Genomic DNA, 23,978 nt, shown 5'->3' with positions numbered 1-23,978 from the left:
TTTTGGTTTTGGTAACTCCAGATACCTCAAGGTTCATATGAGAATGCTTTTCGCTGCCCATCCATCATGCCACTTTAGAATCTTGTACCTAAAATTCCTTTTGAAATGGAATACACCAGCGCTCTCAGGCACCTGCAGCCGTGTTTCTGGTTGTCTCCATGCATTGTGAAACATCTTCACAAAGACAAAATTTCATCTCAGAGGAAGGTCTAGAGAGGGATGATGTCCTAGGTGCTAAGGTACATGAGGGAAGTGAACAAAAACATCAGGATCCTTTTCTTCTAGCTTCAAAGCTAATAGCAGTCTTAAGAGCTAATTGTAATAATTAGCATAAACACTGATTGTATTATTCAATGCACTAATTGTCACACTTAATGTTTAATGAATGCTGATACTTCCTACACTTTTCTAAGCCTCCATGTTTTTGTTTTTACAGGTATGATGGTGCCATCTTTGACCTCAGCTGTGTATTTCTTTGTGTTTCTGGGCCTGTGCACCTGGTGGTCCTGTTGCCAAGTGTTTGATCCTCTGATATTCAGCTGTCTGTGTGTGTTAATGGCCATATTCAGTGCAGGCCACTTGATTGGACTTTATCTGTACCAGCTACAGTTCTTTCAGGAGGTTATTCCACCAAAAGATTTCTATGCCAGGTGAGAGAAATTCCTTTCCTCTTTAGTTGTGGGCACATAGTGCAGTGCTCTGTTTTCACATGTCGATGCAAATGCTCTTCCATGTAATACTTTGACAAATTTTATGTCATTAACTTCATATTCAGTGTTCAAAGTGTTGAAGCATTTCAAAATGAATGTTTTGGAATGATGAAGTGGTGGAAGTCCTCTCTGGGCAGTAGTGAGGCAGAGAGCTGGGTCAGGTTAGGAGAGGAAGGTGGTTTGGGGTTTGGTTAGAGTGAGTGGGAATGATTTGTCTAAGACAGGAGATAAATGAATTAGTGGTGATATTGAAGAAATTCTTCACCATGAGGGTGGTGAGACACTGGAACAGGTTGCCCAGGGAGGTGGTAGAAGCCCCATCCCTGGAAGTTTTTATGTCTAGGCTGGTTGTGGTTTTGAGCAACCTGATCTAGTGTGATGGTGTCCCTGCCCATGGCAGGGGGGTTGGAAGTAGATGATCTTTAAAGTCCCTTCCCACCTAAACCATTCTGTGATTCTATGATTCTAAATTAAATGTCAACTTTAACTTTATTTCTAGTTAAGCATATCGTTCCTTTTAAGTCTTGAAGTGTACTGTGGAGTATTTATTAATGATTTATATCTCAATGCACCATTAAATGCAGTAAAAAATGAGCTGCCTGAGTACAGGAGCCGTTACTTTAGTACTTATTTTGGCATTTTGTTTGTTCAGGTTCACAGATGTGTGTTTGGTGATGTCAGAGTTACTGACTTGACAGGGCTAATTGGTAGGACACAATGAAAAACTCCGGTTTGCTTAGTTTAGGTTCTCCTGTGCCACCTAGAGGTCAATGTATGGATGATCGCTAGCACCAAACAGCTAAAATGCTCACTGCTTCCCGAAAATCTTTATTTTTGTTTACTCCATGTATTAAGAAAAGAAAGAAGTGGCTTCAAAATTCGCAGCTGTCTGGCTATGAGGCTATAATCTCACAAAGTTTTATGCTCTATCCTAATTTCTTCCCCACAAGGATTGTCAAGCCCTGAAACAGGCTGCCTGTGGAATCACCATCCCTGAATGGATTTAAAAGATATGTAGATGTGGTGCTGAGGAGTATGATTTAGTGGTGGCTTAGCAGTGCTGGTTAGCAGTTGGACTTGATGATCATAAAGGTCTCTTCCAACCTTCTAAAATGATTCTGTGATTCTATCACCAGACATCAATAGCATTTTCTTAAGGAGAGGAAGTATGTGTTTCACACCATCTCACTAGAATATGTGACACACTTTTCATATGTATCCCTTTTCTTCTTTGTAATATGTTATTTAATTTTACTTTCACTGAATTTTACTTTAATTAATATCTAGATTAATGTAAGTTGCCCTGAAGAAAAGGACTTGGGGGTGCTGGTGGATGAGAAGCTCAATATGAGCTGTCGGTGTACACTTGCAGTCCAGAAAGCAAACTGTGTCCTGGATTGCATCAAGAGAAGTGTGGCCAGCAGGTTGAGGGAGGTGATTCTCCCCCTCTACACTGCTCTGGTGAGACCCCACCTGGAGTACTGTGTCCCATTCTGGAGTCCCTGTTACAAGAAGGATCTGGATGTGCTGAAATGTGTCCAGGGAAGGGCCATGAGGATGATCAGAGGGCTGGAGCTCCTCTCCTATAGAGACAGACTGAGAGAGTTGGGGCTATTCAGTCTGGAGAAGAGAAGGCTCTGAGGAGACCTTACTGTGGCCTTCCAATATCTGAAAGCTGGTGAGGGACTTTTTAGTATGTCAGGTAGTGATAGGACTAAGGGGCATGGATCCAAACTAGAGGAGGGTAGATTCAGATTAGATGTTAGGAAGCAGTTCTTCCCCATGAGGGTTGTGAGACCCTGAGACAGGTTGCCCAGGGAGGTGGTAGAAGCCCCATCCCTGGAGGTGTTAAAGGCCAGGCTGGATGAGGCTCTGAGCAACCTGATCTAGTGTGAGGTGTCCCTGCCCATAGCAGAGGGGTTGGAACTAGATGATCCTTGAGGTCCTTTCCTACCCTGACAATTCTGTGATTCTGTAAATGAATTTATGTTCATTTTCAATTAATTTAGTTGCAGGCTTATTTTCTGGATTTAGGGTTAGGTTTTGTTGGTGTTTTTTTTTGTTAGGGTTGTGGGGTTTGTTGGTTGGTTGGGGTTTTTTTTTTGCAAATAGTGTGATTCTACATTGTATGCTAAAATTTCTTTCAGTACATATATGCCACTTACACACAGTCACTAATTTTTGAAATTAAAACAATCTGATTACAGTCAAGTTACCCCTGCCTCACTGAAGAAGACAAAGCACCTTCAGAGTCTGGATTTTAAGAAGTCTAAGTATTGGACTTTGTAGTATGTATTGGCCTTTCTTTTAGTAGAAAATGATGTTATCTCCTTGCAGTCTTTCTCTTGAGCTGGCACTGTTGAGTTGTAGCCCTTTACAAATATCAGGTGAGGAACCTATGTAGGAAATTCTGTTTGAATATCCAAACTAACAAGAATGACTCAACAGAAGGTGCAGTAAATATATCTTCCTTTTTTCTTTAATCATGGTTCTTTTTTGCTATGAATTTACTTTGATCTACTTTCAGGGAGATAAATATCATCAAGACAGGTGTTATCAGTGCTTGGAAGTGCAAATCTGAGTGTGAGGAAAAGCCACTAATATGATTTTTAATGATTGGAGTAGGACTGATAGATAAGGAGTAGCTGGAGCAGGAAGATGATAAACAAATTTACTAGAATAGTGCAGAAAAAGTACTAGCATTCTTAATCCTCAGTGAAAGCTGATCAATTGCTACATCATAGAACCATAGAATGTTTGGTCTTGGAATGAACCCTTAAAGGCCATCTAGTCCAACTCCTGTCCGGTGAGCAGGGACATCTGCAACTAGATCAGGTTGCTCAGAGACTGACTGATGTGTCAGGGGTAGACATGAAGTTACATCTGCCAGTAACAACTTTTCTTCTCTAGACCTGCTACAATGGAGAAATAAGCAGCAGACATTCAACTTGTCCTAACTGGCACAACAGGACCAGAATAAATAAGGCTGAACCTACCCTTCAGTTAGGAGTTACCAAGCTGCATAGATTAACTAACAGTTATCAGTTGGTTAACTACCAACTGATCTCGGTCAAATAAAATGTCCACACTAATTTATAGCTTCATTTAAAACAGGTGTCTTCTGTGTTGGCTTGCTGCTGTGCTGCAAAATTGGTGATGGGAAAACAATAGTGACAAATACCCATTGAAAAGCAAAATTGTGAAAACAACACATTCCTGCCATCAAATTCTTTTCACCTGACTTAACAAAAACAGGGCAGTGAGCTAAGATGATTTCAGAATAATTATGTACACAGTGCCACAGCCTGGGGGGAAAAAAAAAAATAGGCAGGCAATAATGTTTGCCATTTTTCAGATTGCTGCCTCCTTTCTTCCTGATATTGTTTATTTTGGCAAGAGGATGTAATTGGGGCAATGATAAGGCTTTGCCAACATGAAGAAATAGGATCAGCGCAGTGGTATGAAGTTTATCCTGAGTCAGTAAAGTTATTCCTACCCAAAACTGTGCTTATAGTAAGAGTGTTCAGTTCAGGATCCAGCAATCTGATGCAAATGAAAACCTCTGGGCTTTCTTAGAGTTCCAGTACCTGAGGGGGGCCTGCAAGAAGGCTGGAGAGGGACTGTTTACAAAAGCCTGCTATGACAGGATGAGGGGCAATGGCTTCAAGCTATAGAAGAGACTTAGGTTGGATATTAGGAACAAGTTCTTTATCATGACAGTAGTGGAATACTGGAACAGGTTGCCCAGGGAGGTGGTTGGGGCTCCATCCCTGGAGATATTCAGGGTGAGGCTCAACAGGGCTCTGGGCAACCTGATCTAGTTGAGGATGTCCCTCCTGCCTGCAGGGAGGTTAGACTAGATGACCTTCAGAGGTCCCTTCCAACCCAGCCCATTCTATGATTCTATGAATATTCTTACTCCCATATGAATTTTGGAGGGTTTTGGAGTTGCCTTGTAACCTGGTCATGAGCCAGTGTTTGACAAGATGGAGTATTCCTACACTGAGCTGCCTTTCGGCTGCAGCAGCTCTCATGCCTTCTGCCTTGATGGCCACTTACTACTATGGGACTACAGTATCCTGTGCCAGGGCAGAGACCTCTGGATATATGCCATGTAAAGACACTGAGCTGCCCTTCTGTTTCTGTCATCATCACTTTGCAGTCACAGAGCATGCTCCAAACTTGCCACCACATTTGTCACAATGACCGAATTAGGTTTGAGAGCCAGGATTTCAGTCTTGCAGAGAAAGACAAATTAGCTAATTGACCTTGCCCTTACAGAAGTCTTGCAGCTGAGTTTCATACTAGCTGTACGATCTATTACATCTTAGGGGACAATTATTTCCACTTGCTTTCTTAGAATTTCATCTTCTGTTCATTTTTTTTTTAAATTATTTTGTAAAATAAGTGAATTATTCTTTTAACAGTTTGGAAATGCAAGTTCTAACTCCCATGGAGAACAGACAGCAATCATCCTCACTATTAATGCAATCTCTAAACTACAAGTTAGCCCAGGGCAGGTGGGTCCATCTGGGCTCTCATTCCCATGAAAGATTGGGTGAGATGATATTTAGAGGATCCTTCCAACCTAGGCTGTTGTGTGGTTCTGTCATTCCAAGTGCTCTTCTGAGCTGACTGATTCTGCAGAAGGCATCTTGTTGCAGGATTTTGTGCACCATAAAAGCGAGTTTCTCAGTCTGCTAGGAAATATTTCTGTGCTGTGCAGTAAACAGTCCATTTGCTATCAGCTGGACCATCACTGTCCATGTGGTCTTCATCTTATAACTGCCTAATATCCCACCAGTATCCCCATGTCCTTATCCACGTGGCTGCTCTCTATCGCATCATCCCCCAGCCTATATTAATAATGGGGATTGTCAGGACCTTGCACTTGGCCATGTTGAAATTCATGAGGTTCATACAGACCCACTTCTTGAGCTTACCCAGGACCCCCTGGGTGACATCCCATCCCTCTGACATAATTACCACATCACTTACCTTGGAAAGCTTGCTCTGGAAGCTTGCTGAGGATTCACTTGATTCACCTATGTCATTGATAAAGATATTAAACAGCACTGGTCCCAGTGGCCCCAGGTCTCCTATCCCCCTGAGGGATAGGAGAACCACTGGTGGAGTTCCCAAGCAGTTGTAGCATGAAAGCCTTGGAAATGGTGCAAAACTCCTGGCTGGTGTGAGATTTCCAGCTTAGTGTTTGCCACATGGGCATTTGGTGGCTCCCCCAAAATGAATTCACATCTTCAACACTTGTTCAGTGGGATTCCCTGGAGATGCACCCATCAACAGGTGTGTAATGAATGTCCACACTGTGCTCACTTTACAGGAGACTTGTACTCAGCATTGATTTGAAGTGGTTGGCCCAGGTTCTGGTGGAAGTCCGGTGGGGACAACAGAGAAGTCAGTGCAAACATACCCAGCTTTACTAGGGAGAATTTGTAGCTCTTCCTGGACATTAGAAGGTTATTAATGCTCATCTCTTTTTGCTACACTGAAGTTCTTCAAATCAGGAAATTCTTCTTTGTGCCAGGATTTACAGCAAGCTTGAGGTTTTCTGAAAAGATCAGTGGATGATCTAGGGGCACAAAAATGATCAGAGGGCTGGAACACTGGTGAGAACAGCCTGAGAGAGCTGGGGTTGTTCAGCCTGGAGAAGAGAAGGCTCTAGGGAGACCTTATTGAAGCCTTCCTGCAGTACTTAAAAGGGTCTATGAGAAGGATGGGGACAATCTTCTTTGCAGGGCCTGGTGCAACAGGACAAGGGGTGGTAGTTTTAAATCAAAAAAGGGAGAATTAGACTGAAGAGAAGGAAGGCATTTTCTGGTGAAACACTGGGCCAGGTTGCCCAGAGAGGTAGCAAATGCCCCATCCCTGGAACCATTCCATGTCAGGCTGTTTGGCACTCTGAGCAACCTGCTCTAGTTGAGCAGAAGTGCCCTTCCAGCCTCCATGACATTCTGCATTCTAGTGGCTCCCCATCTCCATGACATTCATTATAACTCCTGCCCTGTGCCAGTGCCAACCTTGGCAGAAGGTGGCACAACTTTAGTCACATTACTGGTGTTGCACCACTAGTGATTTACATCCTTCTATCTTCTCCTGGACTTGAAAGGGATGTAAACCAAGACACATACTAATAGTTCTGGGTTTCTGTGTGTGGGGAGGACCAGTTTCTGAGCCATGAGCTTTCTGGCAGCCTGGTGGGACTGGTCCTGGTCACAGATGGTTGTTGTTAGTGGGAAGAGGAGCTTTGGCTCCCCCAACAACGAGTGTGTTGTGTTCACAAACCAAGCATAAGCTGCAAGCATAAAATCCATCCCCATCTCATGACATAATTTTGGCAACTTGCCATTTCCTTGCTGTATCCTGCCCCTAAAGAGCCCTGTGTTACTGTAGGAACAGCCAAAGGTGCCTCTTTCTGGGAAATGTTGGGGTGAGTGGAACAGAAGGAAGTGACAAAGGTCTTTAAAAGTGCTGATGTGCCCTGATGAACTTGCCTGCTGATTCTGGTTCAACTAAACTGAAGGTGTTTCATAGATCTACGAAATGAAATAGCTATAGTGCTTTTTTGACAGATCTGTTCATCAGCATTTAAGTGGAAAGACACACAACTGTCTATGGAATGCTGATGGAAACCAGCCTTTGCAAAAAATAATGCACAGATATTTTGGTTTGATTCTTAACTACACAAAAGGTTTTTACTCTGGGAGATCCAGCAAACATAGAATGTCTGACACTCTAATATCCTTTTTCACTCTTTACCATCCAAAAAAGTCTATTATGCTTCTGTCTCAAAGATCTCACCTTACACTTAGTCGTGTTCACAGTGACCTACTTTTGAATTCCTTGATAAGTAACTTTATGTATTTATTTATTTTAAGTATTTCACTCCTATTTGCCTGTTTTCTCTAAAGGAATTTCTTGCTTTCTTCCGTTTTGACTTCCCTGGTTTCCTGAAGGCCTGCTTGCCAGTGTTTATTTTCACACTCTGCATTTGTGATGATAAATATTCAGCACTTAGGTAGCCTTGGTGCTTTCAGCTCAATATATCAACGCTGATGAAAGAATCATCCCACATTCCTTGGAGGTGGCACAAAAGGCAGCCCTCGGCTGAGCACACCCCAGTCCTTGTCTGTGCAAGAGGCAGGTTCACTTAAACACTCAGACTGGATGTGTTTAGTCTCTTGCTTATGTTCATTATGGAGAGAGACTATTTACAAAGGCCTGTAGTGATAGGATGAGAGGCAATGGCTTCAAACTAGAGAAGAGCAGATTTAGGTTGGCTGTTAGGAACAAATTCTTTACTATGGGGGTTGTGGAATACTGAAACAGGTTGTCTAGGGAGGTGGTTGGGGCCCCATCCCTGGAGATATTCAGGGTGAGGCTCAACAGGGCTCTGGGAAGCCTGATGTGGTTGAGGATGTCCCTGCTTACTGCAGAAGGGGTTGGGCTAGATGACCTTCAGAGGTCCCTTCCAACCCAGACCATTCTATGATTCTATGGTTCTGTGATTTAGCTCACTGATAAAAACTGAGACATTCAGCTAGAGTTTATAACTAATTTAAAATCATCCATGTTATGCAGCTTTAGTTTTGAAATTAGGCTTTTTTGCTCACATTTCCCCAACCTACTTGCTCATCCTTTCATTATCATCTTTCCCATATCCTGCTATTTCTTTTTCTGTTTAAAGACAAATTGGAATCATAGCTTGCATCTCTGCCTTAGTGCATTCTCAGCTAGAAATTAAAACCTTCTTGTCTCATATTTTTAACTGCAAAATCTCTTAATTGAGATATCAATCATTCTTGCTTTATTTTCAGTCCAACTGAGTAAGTGGAAAATCTCTATCCTCTGCTTGCATCAGCAAACCAAAGAGACTGTCCCAGTGTGAGTGAAAAGTATCACCATTCCCTTGATGGTCTAGCTGTGTGCATCCATCTTCTCCCAGAACTTCATCTTAGGACCACAAAGCCATGCATGACCTGCATGAATGGTTTGAGTTTTGGGAGCAGGCTTCCTTCACGTCCTCTGCTCTGCCTGTGTGAGACTTTCCGAGGTGGGACTCTTGCCTCCTTTCCTTTCAGCAGCTCTGCCAACTGACTTTGAAAACCCAATAATCTCACTTAGTAATTGGCACAGAAAGATATTGTTAAGCCATCTCTCCTGCTGAGGTGTCCAAGCTTACCCTCTGGCACGGGGAAGCCCTTGTGCCCATGGATGTTTCCCAACTTACTTCTGGTATTCATAGAATCACAGAAAGCTTTGGGCTGGAAGAGTCTTTTCAAAGTCATCTAGTTGAACCCCCCTGGAGTTAGCAGGGACATCTACAACTGGATCAGGTTGCTTAGAACCCCACCCAACCTGGAATGCTTCAGGGGATGAGGCTTTTAGCACCTCTCTGGGCAACTGGTGCATTGTCTTCCTACCATCAAGGGAATAAATTTCTCCCTATCTAGTCTCTCTCTCCCTCTTTTAGTTTAAAACCATCACCCCTTGTCATGTCACAACAGGCCCTGCTAGAATGTCTGTCCCCATCTTTTTTGTCGACCTCTTCAAGTAGTGAAAGGCCACCAGAAGGTGTCCCTAGAGGATTCACTTCTCCAGGCTGAACACCTGACTCTCTCAGCCTCTTCTCACAGCAGAGAGGTTGCAGCCCTCATTCCATTTTTGTGACATTCTCTGGCCCTGTTCCAACAGGCCCATGTCTCTCCTGTGCTGGGGAGTCCAGAGATGGACCACTGCAGGTTGGGTCTCAACAGAGCAGAGCAGAAGGGCAGAATTTCTTCCCTTCACCTGCTACCCACACTGCTTTGGATGCAGCCCAGGAGATGACTGGTTCTGGGCTGTGTTCGCATTGCCAGATCATATCTCTTTCCCACTTTCCACATGGCTCCTTGGAAACCTGGACCTGTTTTCTCATTATTTTCATCTCTTGAGTTGAAAATGCAACTACACATTAAAAATATTTTAATTTGTTGGCATGATTTGGGTGGTGTCGCTCCCCAGCCAGTGCTGTTCAATATAAACATCACCTCCACCATACTGGGAGGTGTTTAAAAGCCATGTAGATGTGGTGCTTGGAGATGTGATTTAGTGGTGGAGCTGGCAGTGCTGGATTATTTGTTGGGCTTGATGATCTTAAAGGTCTTATCCAGCCTAAATGATTCTATGATTCTGTGCAAATCTACAGAAACATCACAGCTTTTCTAGCTCGCTGATGTGCTGAAAAGACCAACATCAATATCAATGCTCACCTGAAATTCAACACAGCTGAGCCACAGAATCAAAGAGTTGTTTTAGTTGGACAAGATCTCCAAGACCATCAAGTGCAACTGTCAAGCTAAGACTGTCATGGCCATTAAACCATGTCCCAAAGTGCCATGTCCACATGTTTCTTCAACACCTCTGGGGATGGTGACTCCACTACCTCCCTGCACAGCCTATTCCAATGCCTGACCACTCTCTCTGCAAAGACATTTTTCCTAATCTCCAACCTAGAATTCGCCTGGGACAATTTCAGCCCACTTCCTCTTGTCATGTCACCTGATACTAGGGAAAAGAGACTGACCCCAACCTCACTACAACCTCCTTTCGTGTAACTGTAGAGAACAATGAGGTCTCCCCTCAGCCTCCTCCTCTCCAGGCTGAACAATCCCAGGTCCCTGAGCCATTCCTCTCTTGTGCTCTAGACCCTTCACCAGCTTTGTTGCCCTTGTCTGAACATGCTCCACAACTCGGTGTGCTTCTTGTACTGATGTCACGGGCAATGAAACACTGTGGGGATCCAGAAAGGAAATGTAGCAAGAGGATAAATGTTCTTTATGTAAGACTTGTGAAGATGGCTTTTGCTCAGTAAACAAGGGATTAATAAACCCATCTATACTCTTAGTGATAACAGCTGGGGAGTGATAGCTTCTCAGGCAATGGAAGCGTACTACAAGCTTGTGGAATAGGAAGCCAGTACAGAGTTCAATTATTGGATGAAATGTGGTATATAGCTCACAAATCTTTATGTTCAGACTTAAATTGTCCTCAGGGCAGCTGCTTTCTTTCAGATATATAAAGTACTTGAACATCCAAGGTTTGGTCGTTTTTTATGGATGCCCAGCCCTTAACAGCTTCCAGTCACATAGTCTCAGAGAAAATTCCATTATCTGGTTACTTCAGAGAAAAAATAAAACCAGGTTATAAAGCAGATAGTATTTAACATCCTGTTCTAAAGTTGATAATTCACTTGAGAGCAAAGTGATTTTACTGTGGCTACTTATATGGCCGTTTTGTTCTCCCTGAATTAAGATTTGTGTTGTATTTACAGTTTTTTGCAAGCTTTCATATAATTCACAGCCCTTGAAGCTATCCTTTCTCCTCTATGGCTTCCTGGATTAATGGCTCCTGACTTCTCTCGTTCCTCGTTATCTGGATGATATTAGCACATGAGGTTTAAATTACCTTTTTATTGTTTTTTTTTTCCTTGTGTAATAGATGTGCACTTGAAATTAATTTTCCTTTAAAAGAAATGTCACTGATGTTCAGAAGAGGGTGGGAGATATACCAGGGCTGGTTTTGTCATTGCCAGAAAAGCCTTGATCCAATAGAAGCTATGGAAACCAAAATATGGTAGGAAAAAAAAAAAAAAAGAGTATGTGGACACCTGCTAAAGAGCTATAGAAGCCTGATGACATTAAAACAAAATGTAGAGTGATCTACTTACCCACCAAGCCTATATTCACTGTGGGTATGCCTGCATTATAGCATTGTGATAGCAACGCTGAAGGGAAACACTTCCAGTTATAGTCTGCATGTTCAGATCTTTCCCCCAAAAGTTATTAACTACTAAGCTGAAATTGATCAGAACCCTTCTCAACCCTAACAATCAAATTTTGTCTTAATGTTAATGCGGCACAGTTCCACTGAGCTACCTTTGAGTTACCCAAGGCAAGGTCTAGGACTTTTAAGCACTAAACATACTTGCAGTGCTCTTTAAAGGTTGTATCACTCTGAAATAGATGAATTTATTAACTTTAGTCCAGCTGTGGGCTGAAGTTTCTGTCTGCAGTATCTCCCTACACAGTTGTCCTGCTGAGCTGAGAAGACATGAAGGATCAGCTATTTGGAGCCTTTTAAACATGGTTTGGAGAGCCAAATGCCAATTTCTCCATTCATTCTCTCTCCCTTTTTTCCCCCCCTTAAAAAGCCAGTTGAAACTGAATGCTTTCTGCTCATCTTAACCCTAATTCTTTGGGAAGCTTAATGCTTTTTGGACAACTTTCTCACCTCTTTCCTCTCCTTGTTCTGCTGTTTAAGTACAAATTTGTGTCAGTTTGGTGTCCCCTGGAGCATTAGTCCCAGCATGAATTCCCAGCCTAAATCCTAGAGAATAACAGCTTTCTGGAAGGTCAGGATGGGCCTGGAGGTACCTTGGGACTGGCTGAGTCCTTTCCAATAACATTTATGTCTTTGGGTATATAGCCAAATGATGAACTGGAGGGAGTGGAATGGCTCACAGAATTCCCTGGAAAGAGACTTTGTGGATATAATTTTATGGGTCATAACTTGTGTGTAGCTCTGCCATCCAAGTATAGGAGACATTACCGGATGGCCTGTGTGAACAGGGGACTCCTGGCTTTCTGGGGGAAGTAATTTAGTTTTATTTCTTTATTTTAATTCCTTCCACTCCTCTTCAACGCTTTTCCTCAGGACATTTCCAACTCTGATTGCAGTATGCACCTCCTTGAAGTTAATACATGACAAAAATGTTTATTCCTCAAGCAATGTTTTACAGTTTGGGACATAGCCTTTGCAGTATTTGAAGCACTCTTCTCTGTGAATCTCAATTTTCAGGACTTGACCTGTGAAAAATGCAAGTTTTGCCCTCTTACCCCCAGAAAAGGAAGGTTCTACCACAATGATCACCACCACATTATCACCTCCTTCACAAAAAGGCTGAATTTTGTCCCCATTTCTGGGGGTTTACTGTTGCTGTGTTTCTCTCTGGTTTTTGCCTGCTCTCTCCTCTCCCTTGCTCTCCTCCTTTTTGCTTGATTTTCTTCTTCCCTTTTCTTCTCTTGTTTGGCCACTTCTAGCATCATTTTAGGGCTCAGATATTCAAATGTCAGTCAGTCTTGATATTCCATTCTCCTACCCCAGACTTGCAGGCGCCACTCCTTACCTCTTCTGTGTGAGGAGAGTGAAATGAATATGCAAGAGGAGATATCCAGATGAAATAAAGAATCAGACAGATCATAAAATCCAACCAAAAATTCAGAAGTTATACAAAGATGGATTCCCCAAACCCAACCCAGCATATCAGAAGTCTGTGATTGTAGAATCATAGAATGCTTTGTGTTGGAAGGGACCATTGAAGGTCATCTAGTCCAACCTCCCTGCACTGAGCAGGGGCATTTTTTACTAGATCAGGATGCTCAGAGCCCTGTCCAACCTGACCTGGGATATATCCAAGGATGGGGCTTCTACTACCTTTCTGGGCAACCTTTGCCAGTGTTTCAACACCCTCATGATAACTGAGTTTTCCTTCTATCTAGCTTAAATCTCCCTTTTTTTAGTGTAAACTCACCACCCCTTGTCCTGTTGCAAGAGGCCCTGCTAAGAAGATGCCCTTCCTGTGAATAACCTATGAATAATCATCCCCTATGTCCCAGCCAAAAAAAAGGTTGTAATCATAAATGCTAAATCAGCAAATGCAGCTCTTAATGTGGCTTGATGCAGACTTTTTCAAACAGAAATCTTCATGCAAGGTTAGAGAAGATGCAGGAAAATGCCACCTGGTCTGTGATGTAGTGAAAAGTGGTGTGTGAAGCAGTACACACAGTTGTAGGAAGCTGCAGCAACTGGAAATCTCATCTAGACAAAACTGTTACAGAAACCAAATGTGGTAGAGTACAAGGAGACAGTAGAAGAGTTGCTATCAGCTTGAAATCAAGAATGGATGCCTTTCTAAACTATAAACTATAATCCAACCACAAGTTATTTGTTCAATATAAGAATTCTTATGTGTCCTACATCGTGCAGGAAGTCAGAGTTATTACTTCCCTTCCTGGCCCTGGAAATTATGAGGCAGATCCTGGTCTGAAATCAATTCTGAAACATCAATACATGCAGGATCTGAGCTAACAAATATATTTTTACAACGAGGAATGTTCCAGATCGTTTTGACTGGAGACAGCATTCACAGCCCAAACAGATGTGTAATTAGTGTGTTTGAAAAATCTGTGCATGAGACAGATTTGTTCTTATTGTTGCTGATGATTTGTAGCCATTTTTTATTCATTTTAAATACCATGACTGATTACTGGTACTTTATTAATGTAATAATTAAATAATACAGGCTGGAGAAGGTCTACAATATCCATAGTGCACTAGCAGAATGTGGTACTCCAGCAGTTCCCTAGGTCAAATATCTGTTGGTGCACCAGGAATTTGTTGTCTGTTTTCAGTTAGAATTGAAATTGTTCTTCTGAGTTTAATTGCTTCAGTAGTGTAAAAAGTTGGGATTTTTTTAATTGTTTGTTGTTTTTTTTTTAATTTCAGCTTAGAACTTTATAAGAGAGACACAAAAGATGAAAGTGCATCTCCCAGAAAAGTGATTTGCAGGTTATGCAGGAAATTTGCTGGAAAGGCAAGTTTATAGAGTAGGAACTGGACACAGAGCTATGACCTTTATTTTAGAAGTGTTTTTCACTCTGTTGTTTCAGAGCATTCCTCAGTCAGAGATTCACATTCCTCTCAGGCTTTTTTAGATTTCTATTCCCACCCCCACCCCCCCAAAGTATTTCTGCTGTGTTTTGGGTTTTTTTTCATGAAATTCATTTTTCAGAATGCTGATGAGGATTTTGTAAAACAATTTTGCTTCTTCACAAGAATAAGATAAATCCATTGCATCTTGCAAACCTCCAGTTGTTTTTGATTTTGTGTTCAGTCTTGTGAAAAGCAAAATATTTCTGTTAGTAAAGGCTCTCTCGTTATTTATTTATCTTCTACACCCATACTTCTCTTGTTTGGCATGTGGTTTCACAGATTCATGGATTGCATTGGGTTGGAAGGGACCCTGAAAGGTCATTGTATCCAACTCCGCTGTAGTGAGCAGGGACACCTCCAACTAGATCAGGCTGCCCAGGGCTGCATTGAGCCTGATTGTGAATATCTCCTGGGACAAGGCCTGAACAACATCCTCAGGAAACCAGTTCCAGTATTTTATCACTGTTACTGTAAAGAACATCCTCCTTGTGTCCAGCCTTAATCTACCCTGCTCCAGTTTCAAACCATTGTCCCTCATCCTATCACTACAAACCTTTCTAAACAGTCCTTCCCCAGCCTTACTGTAGGTCCACTTCAGATATTGAAATGCAGCTATAAGGTCTCCTTAGAGCTTTCTCCTCTCCAGGATGAGCAGCCCTAATTCTTTCAGCCTGTCTCCATAGGAGAGGTGCTCCAGGCTTCTGATTGTCTTGGTGGCCCTCCTCTGGACCTGCTCCAGCAGGTGCATGTCTCCACTTAGGACTCACTCTGACTTCATTGATGGCATATATGTATGTTGGCTAAGATGAAGTCGCACTAAAAAGGCCAGTGAAGCTGGTGAAGGTGTAGAGGACAGGTCTTCTGGGGAGCAGCAGAGGGAACTGTGGCTGTTTAGTCTGGAGAAGAGGAGGCTGAGGGAAGACCACCTTGTTCTCTGCAACTCCCTGAAAGGAGGTTGTGAGATGGGTATTGGTATCTTCACCCTAGTAGAAAATAATAGGGCAAGAGGAAACGGCCTCAAGTTTCACCATGGGAGGTGTAGGCTGGATATTAGAAGAAACTTTTTCACTGAAAGGGTTCTCAAACACTGGAACAGGCTCCCCAGGGAGGTGGTTGAATCCCTGTCCCTGGAGGTGTTTGAAAGTTACAGAGATGTGGTGCTGAGAGACATGGTTTAACACCAGACTTGATAGAGAGCTAATGGTTGGACACAATGATCTTAAACTTCTTTTCCAACCAAAATGCTTCTACAATTCTGAGATCAGAGTTGGTCACCAATACAGCTGATTGCAATCAGAACATAAAGAGATCTTTGTGGACTGGAGTATGCAGAACTAAATAATGCCCTGGTACAGGTTGCTAACTATAAATGCTTATATGCTTCATTCCTGTGCCTTTAAAAGCTTTGAGTAAGAGAAGGTGACTCTGAGCCTCTGAAAAATGCTCTGCACCAGCATTTCTCACTGATGATAATGACAAAGCATAAATATTGAATGAAGAGCAACTTGGATCCTTATTTGAGGCCAGAACAGATGGAGTGATCATTCCCAAGCCGTGCATTTTGAATTTCATAGATGGGGAATGCTGTGTTGAGTACCTTTGTGACTAAGTCTCAAAACCCAAGGAGAATTCAGAAATGAGGAACAGCTCCTCTAGATTCATGACTGATGAGACAAAGTGAAATGGATCAAATAAATACAGTGCTGCTCAGGTGGCAACTAAGAGGGGAGTGATACATCATAACTTAGATCTATTTGGTGAATGCAGGACCAGAAGGGAGTGGAAGTAAGTCCAATAGTAAAACATATGGAAAATTTGAAGAAAGCAAATGAAACTCAAAGAATGAGAATTCATGTGAAACATAATAGAATTTCCTTACTGGTAGGATTATGTGGAATGTTAGTTTGGGTGTGTTTTTTCAGTAGAGATAAAAGTGAAATGTGATTTTTTGTGACATTATAATTCTATTGTAAAACATATAGGAATGGAATATGTGATAGGAAGATCAGATCTGCTTGGCAAAAGGGTTTAAGGACCTTCAGGAACTTTCCCTCATTTCTGCAGGAAATATTCATTACTCACTGTCAATGGAAAGACTTCTCAGCTTCAGCAAGAATCGAATTTCACCGTGACTCTGTTATTTGTATGAAACAGAAATAGGGGGCTTTGTACTGTGCTTCCATAGGAAAGCTTAACATGAACCAGAGATAGAGAGACATATTGTGAAATAGAAGTAGGAGATGAAACTAAAAGGAACTCAAGAGCCCTAATCATCGATGGGCAGAAAATTACAGGTCAGTTGGCAGAGAGGAAAGCAAACAAAACAAGATGTTCCCCTATGCTGATAGAAATATGAGCACAATACAACACAGTGTCAATTGCACTCAGATAGAGCCAAACTGTAACACCAGCTCTGAATGTGCTTGGATGCTATGGGAGTTTGAATCTGGGTCAGCTCCAAACACAGCTCTGTCAGTTTCTTGAAGTTACATCAATGTGTTTCAAATGCAGGATTTTTTTTCTTTTTGTTCTACTTTCCAACCTTGGATCCACCCAAAACCTCTTAGAAGTCTTAAAGTTTATTGTCTTTGGCTCGTGTTGACAATCAGAATGAGAAGTTAGTGCTGATAAATTGTTTAATAAAATGCTGTAGAGCCCTGGTTCTGGCAGTTAAAGGTGGTATACACAATCCATAACCCCCCAGCGAATGAACAGGTATAACCTCTCCTTTTCTGTATTCATTTCACTTTACAGCATCCAAAGGGCAGATTTCAGGGAGCACATCTCTGTTGAGTCCCATTCTTTGTGTTCATTCATTCTTCCACATTAGGACAATTTCTCATCTAGGATGAGAGAAAAGGCCTCAAGTTGCACCAGGCAAGGTTTAGATTGGATATTAGAAGAAATTTTATTAAAGAAAGGGTTCTCCAACACTGGAGCAGGCTCCCCAGGGAGGGGGTTGAAACTCTATCCCTGGAGGTGTTTAAAAGAGGCAGAGATGTGGTGCTGAGGGACAGGGTTTAGCACCAGACTTGGGTCGAGTTAGATAATGGTTGGACTCAATGATCTTGAAAATCTTTTCCAACCAAAACAAACCTATGATTCTGTGTTGGATCTTGAGAGGTAAAGGAAGGAATCTGTTAGACATTTACTATTTACAATTAAATCCCTGAGCAGAAAAAAAAAAACCACAACATTTTTACTTCTTTTTTTTTTTTTAAATGCCATAGAATCATAGAGTGGTTTGGGTTGGGAAGGATCTTTAAAGGTCATCTAGCCCAACATCATTATGTGTCTTACTCTTTCAGAGTAGCAATAGTTTGGGATTTTTTTGTTCTATCAAGAAATGTTTCTCCTCAAATGTCTCTCAGAATCAAGTCTGTTTCTTGTAAAAATGAAAACTGATGCTCCTATGGAAGGGAAATCTTTGTCAACAGAACAAAACTGTTTATAGCAAATCAACTGACATATGGTACTGCTAATTCTATGTCCTGCCTGTGGAACTCTGCAGAATATTTTACAGTGAATAAAAAGGCAGATAAATTATGATTTCCTACTAACATCTTATGTTTAAAATGTTGAGGATTTTTTTTGGTGTATGTGTTCTTAAGTGTTTTCCTCCAACATCTTAAATTTAAAATGTTGAGAATTTCTTTGTGCGTGTTCTTAAGTGTTTCCCTCCAACAAAAGTTTCTTACTTGATGGAAATATTGGAAGATCCCATTTTTTTTCATTAATAGTATCATAGTATCAGTCAGAGTTGGAAGGGACCACAAGAATCATCTAGTTCAAGCCCCCCTGCTATGAGCAGGGACACCTCACACTAGATCAGGCTGGCCAGAGCCTCATCCAGCCTGCTCTTAAACACCTCCAGGGATGGGGCCTCAACCACCTCCCTGGACAACCCATTTCAGGGCTTCACCACTCTCCTAGTGAAGAACTTCCTCCTCACCTCCAGCGTGAATCTCCCCACCTCCAGCTTTGTTCCATTCCCCCTAGTCCTATCACTACCTGAGATCCTGAGAAGTCCCTCCCCAGCCTTCTTGTAGGCCCCCTTCAGATACTGGAAGGCCACAATAAGGTCACCTCGGAGCCTTCTCTTCTCCAGACTGAACAGCCCCAAGTCAATAGTCAATAATAGTCAAACATCTCATGTCATTGATATTAATACTGTGACTATATTAATACTGATTAGGGAATTGCTTTTTCTCTGTTTTATTTTTCTCAGATCATGCAGAACAATTGTCTTTCTGAATGTTTTCTCTCCACAACAGCTATCGATTCAGTGGAACTCTGTATGTTTATAAACATTTGCATAATTAGATAACAATTTAGTAAGATTATTAGCTTTCTAAAAATAGAAAATAAAATCAGTAAGCTGTTCAGTGTGGCCAGGAGATGTTCTTTACAGCTCTGTCCTGGCAGAGTGAGTGGAATGGTGCTGTGTGTCAGTTCACTGAATCACTCTGAAATGTCACGTTGCTGTGATTTGCCAAATGGCTTTGCAGCCAGGCTTTTTCATGCCCTTTTTCTGTAGCTCTGAGCCTACAGGGTGCAGGGCATTTAAAGGTTTCATGAAGATTGTAGGTGCAATAATATTATACTCTGTATTGTTGGATTGTGGGGTTTGGGGAACTTTTTTGGTTTGTTTATTTTTTCTTTTTTAAATGTTGGAAATCAAGTGAATAAAACATTCCAACAGGGTACAGGTCATTTATTTAGAACCACAGAATCACAGAATAGTTTGGGTTGGAAGGGACCTCCAAAGGTCATCTAGTCCAACTCCTGTCCAGTAAGCAGGGACATCCTCCACTAGATTAGGTTGCTCAGAGCCCCATGAAGCCTGACCTTGAATATCTGCAGGGATGGGGACTTAGCTAGCTCCTTGGGCAACCTGTTCCAGTGTTCCACCACCCTCATGGCAAAGAAGTTGTTCCTGACATCCATTTTAAATCTACTCTTCTCTAATTTCAAACTATTGCCCCGCATCCTATCCCTGCAGGCCCTTGTAAACAGTTCCTCTCCACCCTTCTTGTAGGCCCCCTTCAGGTACTGGAAGGCCATTATTAGGTTTTCCTGGAGCCTTCTCTTTTCCAGGCTGAACAACCCCAACTCCCTTATATAAAAGGTTCCATGCTGGAGGTGGTAGATGTGATAATACACTCACATTTCTTTGTTCTTTTTATGTTGGACATCAAGTGAATAAAACATTCATTTTCACTAAATATGTGGAATGAACATATTCACTGCATTTTAGATGACTGGTTTTGAACAAAGCAATTGGTATTATAGGTAAACAAGAATTACTCCCAAAAATGGTTTTAAATGTTGTAAGATTTGGTGTTTATTCTTTTTGTGTTTTGTTGTTGTTGTTGTTGTTTTTTCATATCCACAGGTTGTTTGGTGTCACTTCTCTTACTCAGACAAACTGCTCAAGCACTTGGATGATCATCAAGAATCAGGAGCTACATTGGTATCATCATGCCAATCCGATCTTACTGCTGGTGATGTACTACACCCTCGCAACTCTCATCCGTCTCTGGCTGCAGGAGCCCATTGTAAGAGTCCCCTTTTCTCTGTTTTAGCACTAATGGCTGATGACTGTGAGACTGGGCAGTGCAGATCCTTCCTAACAGAGATGCAAACATTTGGGAAAGTTAGGGGATATAGACAGCAAGTGCAAGCTGGTACCTTGAATTCAGATCTTGTGATGGTTTATCCCATAATACTCCACTCTCACCAGTACTTTCACTTTTTGAAGCTAGCATGACTGCAGCGTGGTGTGAATAACAGCAGCAGATTCAACTCAACCCAAGACAGAGCTTCAGGAAAATGATCTTGCAGGGGCTATGTAGTTATACATCTTAAAATCAGCAGGACTGTTAATGTAGTGAATGCAATGGCAGAGCATTAATGTTTACTCTGATTTGGAAAGCCAGTATTGATATGAAGTAGTGCAGGTACTATTGAATTGACAGGTTTTGTCTAGCAGGACTGAAGCCAGATACAGGCACAGGATACTATAAGGCAAGACAGAGATATGCCATTTTATCACAGACAGAAAAAACTTTTTCTTAAAACCTTTCCTTTTGAATCTCTGCCTGAGTGAAAATCCCAGTTTTCATTTAAGTGCAAGAGACAAAAAGTAATTTTTTTACTTCTGGTTTGAGAGGCTCACAGAGCACTGGAATAGGCTCTCCAGAGAGGTTGTGGATGTGTTCCTGTGTGACCTGCACTAGATTCTACGGTCCTGTTTTGGCAGGGGGGTTGGACTCAGTGATCTCCAGAGGTCCTCTCCAACCCCTAACATCCTTGGATCCTGTGATCCTGTGATATATATTTTTAAATATTTTAAAAGCTTAGAAACTGGAACTATACAAAGGATGATCCTAAATGTTACTAATTTTCGTCTCCTGGTGCTCTGAGGCTTGATGTTGCATTTTAGAGTTCAGATTTAGCAGTACTGTAAACCACAATGAAAAGAATCATGGCTGAGCTGTGAATTGGTGAAGTTCATAGCAGCAAGTCAAAATCATAGAATCATCGAACTGTCAGGGTTGGAAGGGACCTCGAGGATCATCTAGTTCCAAACCCCGTGCCATGGGCAGGGGCACCTCACACTAGCTCAGGTTGCTCACAGCCACATCCAGCCTGGCCTTGAAAACCTCCAGGGATGAGGCTTCTACCACCTCTTTGGGCAACATATTCCAGTGTCTCACCACCCTCATGGGGAAGAACTTCTTCCTAACAGCCAATCTGAATCTACCCACTTCCAGTTTTGCTCTATTCCTCCTAGTCCTATCACTACCTGACACCCTAAACAGTCCCTTACCAGCTTTCTCGTAAGCCCCCTTCAGATACTAGAAGGCCACAACAAGGTCTTCTCGGAGCCTTCTCTTCTCCAGACTGAACAACCCCAACTCTCTCAGTCTGTCCTCACAGGAGAGGTGCTCCAGCTCTCTGCTCACCCTTGTGGCCCTTCTCTGGTCACATTCCAGATGTTCCAAAATGTTGGGGGTTTTCTTATTTTAAGGGTGTTTCTTCATAGAATGGGTAATGTAACAGTTTAACATTGAAAAAATGCAGCAAAACACATCACCTCTGCACAAAGATATCTGATATTTGGGGGTTACATATATTGGGCTTCAGAGTAAAAGATGAATGCTGCCTGAATGCTGCCAGAACTGTCAGCTTGAGTTATTAAACTGATTATGTTAAAACTATGCTATAAAACCAGCAGATAAAATTGTGTCTTAAGTTTCCAGAAAGGTTTTCTGAAGTCACAGTACTGTGTTCTGGTGCTCTCTGGCATTGGGTTATTTTGGGGGGGTTCCCTTTTATTTTTAATCTTTCTCTTTTTTTTTTTTTAACCTTTTTTCTCTTTTTTTTCTGTCTTTTTCCACTTTCTTCTTTCATTATCTTTTTTCTTTTCCTCCTTTGTTTTGTCTTTTTCCCTTTTATCTCCCTAATTTTCTTCTTTTTTTCTCTTTTCCCTCTTTTCCCTTCTTGCTCTTTATTTTTCTTCCTTTTTCTTTTTTCTCTTTTTTCCTTTTTCTTTTCCCTGTCTTTTCTCCTTTTTTTTCCTTTTTGCTCCTTTTTCCTCTTCCTATTCCTCTTTTTCCCCTTTTTAAAAACATTTCTTCCTTTTTTTGCTTTGGTTTTTTTTTTCCTTTTTTTCCCTTTTCTTTTTTTCCTTTTTTGTATTTTTCAGATGTAGTTCTAGCATTGAGGCTGTAACTATAACTTCACATCTCACAAACTTCATAGTAAAATCATGAGAACTACTCACAGAGGAGTCAACACATATGAGATGCAGTTAGTGGGAGCTGTGTGATCTTAGCATCTCTGGGAATTCATTTCCAGTACCCAGGTTGTTTTCATCTAGTTTTCACCATTCTGAAGTTTGTTACTGTACTTGTTCAGTGATGAAAAATGAGCTTATTTGCCTCGAGAGAGAAGGGATCCTGCAAGTACCTCCAGGGACTAGAAAGGAACTAGAGTGGACTTGCCTGCACTTGTGTTGTCTAAGATGAATATTCCCATAAGACACTACAATCAGTCTCTGAGAATTGGAAACAAGTCAAATCAGAGATGCTTTCTAAGCAATTGAACTTGAGTAACTATTACATTAATTTAAGAGGAGCTGGTGTCTCACAAACCCATGGCTACATGAGAGGCAATAGGAAGTTTGGGCACTCCCATGGGCACTTCAGATGCCAGAAGCATGATGCTTCCTTCCAAAGATAAATGGACACTTAAAAAAGAGAGCATTGTGAAGAAAATGATACCCATACATTAATTCTTTTTTTTGATGCACAGGATGTAGTGCTGCAAGTATTTGTCATTAGGAAGAGGTGCTGAGATTTGCAAGAGTCACCACATTTTACACACTTCCTCTTTATGGTCTGTTTTTGTCTCTAAGCATTTTGGTTTTCCTTTAGAGGTGCCATAGACCAGGAATTATTCTTTCTTTTCCTAGCTTTCTCCTGGTAGACTCTGTTCTCGATTATTTAACCCCAGAAATAATTGTATTTCAGCTTTCACTGATTTACTTTTATTTTTGACTTGGGATTTTGTGGTGCATTTAATTAATTATGGAACTAAGTACATAACCTACCTTTCAAATCCCCAGAGACCTCAAAGTAGGATCTCGCCACTAGCCTACCCATTGTTGGGTGGATGTCAAAGACAGTATTCTGTGTGCTGCTCAGCTTAAAGCAGTTGTCCTCTGCCTCCTGATGTCATCTGCAGTAAAAGGTGGCTCATTTCAGAAACTTTATTCAAAAGAATCTCTTTAACAAAACCTGTTTTGAACAAAATGTGCATGAAAGATTACACATAAGGAAATACTGAGTCTAAAAAGATATACTTAAGCTACATAGAATATTGGTAGAGCAGATGCTAAAATCAGAGTAAGAAGTGTAGGTCTCTCTAGATCATATGACCTGATGTGTTTGCCTTCTTGTGTGAATTGCATCTTTTGGAGGTTCACAGATTGCATTGGGTTGGAAGGGATGTTCAAAGGTCATCTTGTGCACCCCCCCCTGCATTCAGCAGGGAGACTTCCAACTAGATCAGGGTGCCCAGGGCCACACAGAGTCTGATCATGAATATCTCCAGAGACAAGACTTAACCACATCCCTGGGCAATCTGTTCCAGTATTTTACCGCTCTCATTGTAAAGAACTTCCTCCTTATGTCCAACCTTAATCTACCCTGCTCCAGTTTCAAGCCATTGCCCCTCATCCTGTCACTACAAGCCCTTCTAAACATTCCTTCCCTAGCCTTCCCGTGGGTCCTCTTCAGATGCTGAAATGTAGCTCTAAGGTCACCCTGAAGCTTTCTCTTCTCCAGGATGAGCAGCCACAATTCTTTCAGCCTGTCTCCATAGGAGAGGTGCTCCAAGCCTCTGATCATCTTTGTGGCCCTCCGCTGAATCCACTCCAGCAGGTCTGTGTCTCTGGCATTGGGGGCCTCATTGCGAGACACAATACTCCAG

General features: G+C 41.8%; 1 protein-coding gene across 2 annotated transcripts in view; it reads left to right on the top strand.

The window, feature by feature from the left end:
- PIEZO2 (piezo type mechanosensitive ion channel component 2) overlaps positions 1–23,978 on the top strand; it is a 338,300-nt gene that overhangs the window by 200,624 nt on the left and 113,698 nt on the right. For both annotated transcript variants that reach the window (XM_054164079.1, XM_054164078.1), the window contains exons 7-8: positions 437–650; positions 19,876–20,038. In XM_054164079.1, the coding sequence (XP_054020054.1) occupies positions 437–650; positions 19,876–20,038 (377 nt within the window). The remainder of the gene's footprint in view (positions 1–436; positions 651–19,875; positions 20,039–23,978) is intronic.

Source organism: Dryobates pubescens, chromosome 9 (genome assembly GCF_014839835.1).
Source record: "Dryobates pubescens isolate bDryPub1 chromosome 9, bDryPub1.pri, whole genome shotgun sequence".
NCBI classification, from domain to species: Eukaryota; Metazoa; Chordata; class Aves; order Piciformes; family Picidae; genus Dryobates; species Dryobates pubescens.
This window is presented reverse-complemented; position numbering and strand designations above follow the sequence as displayed.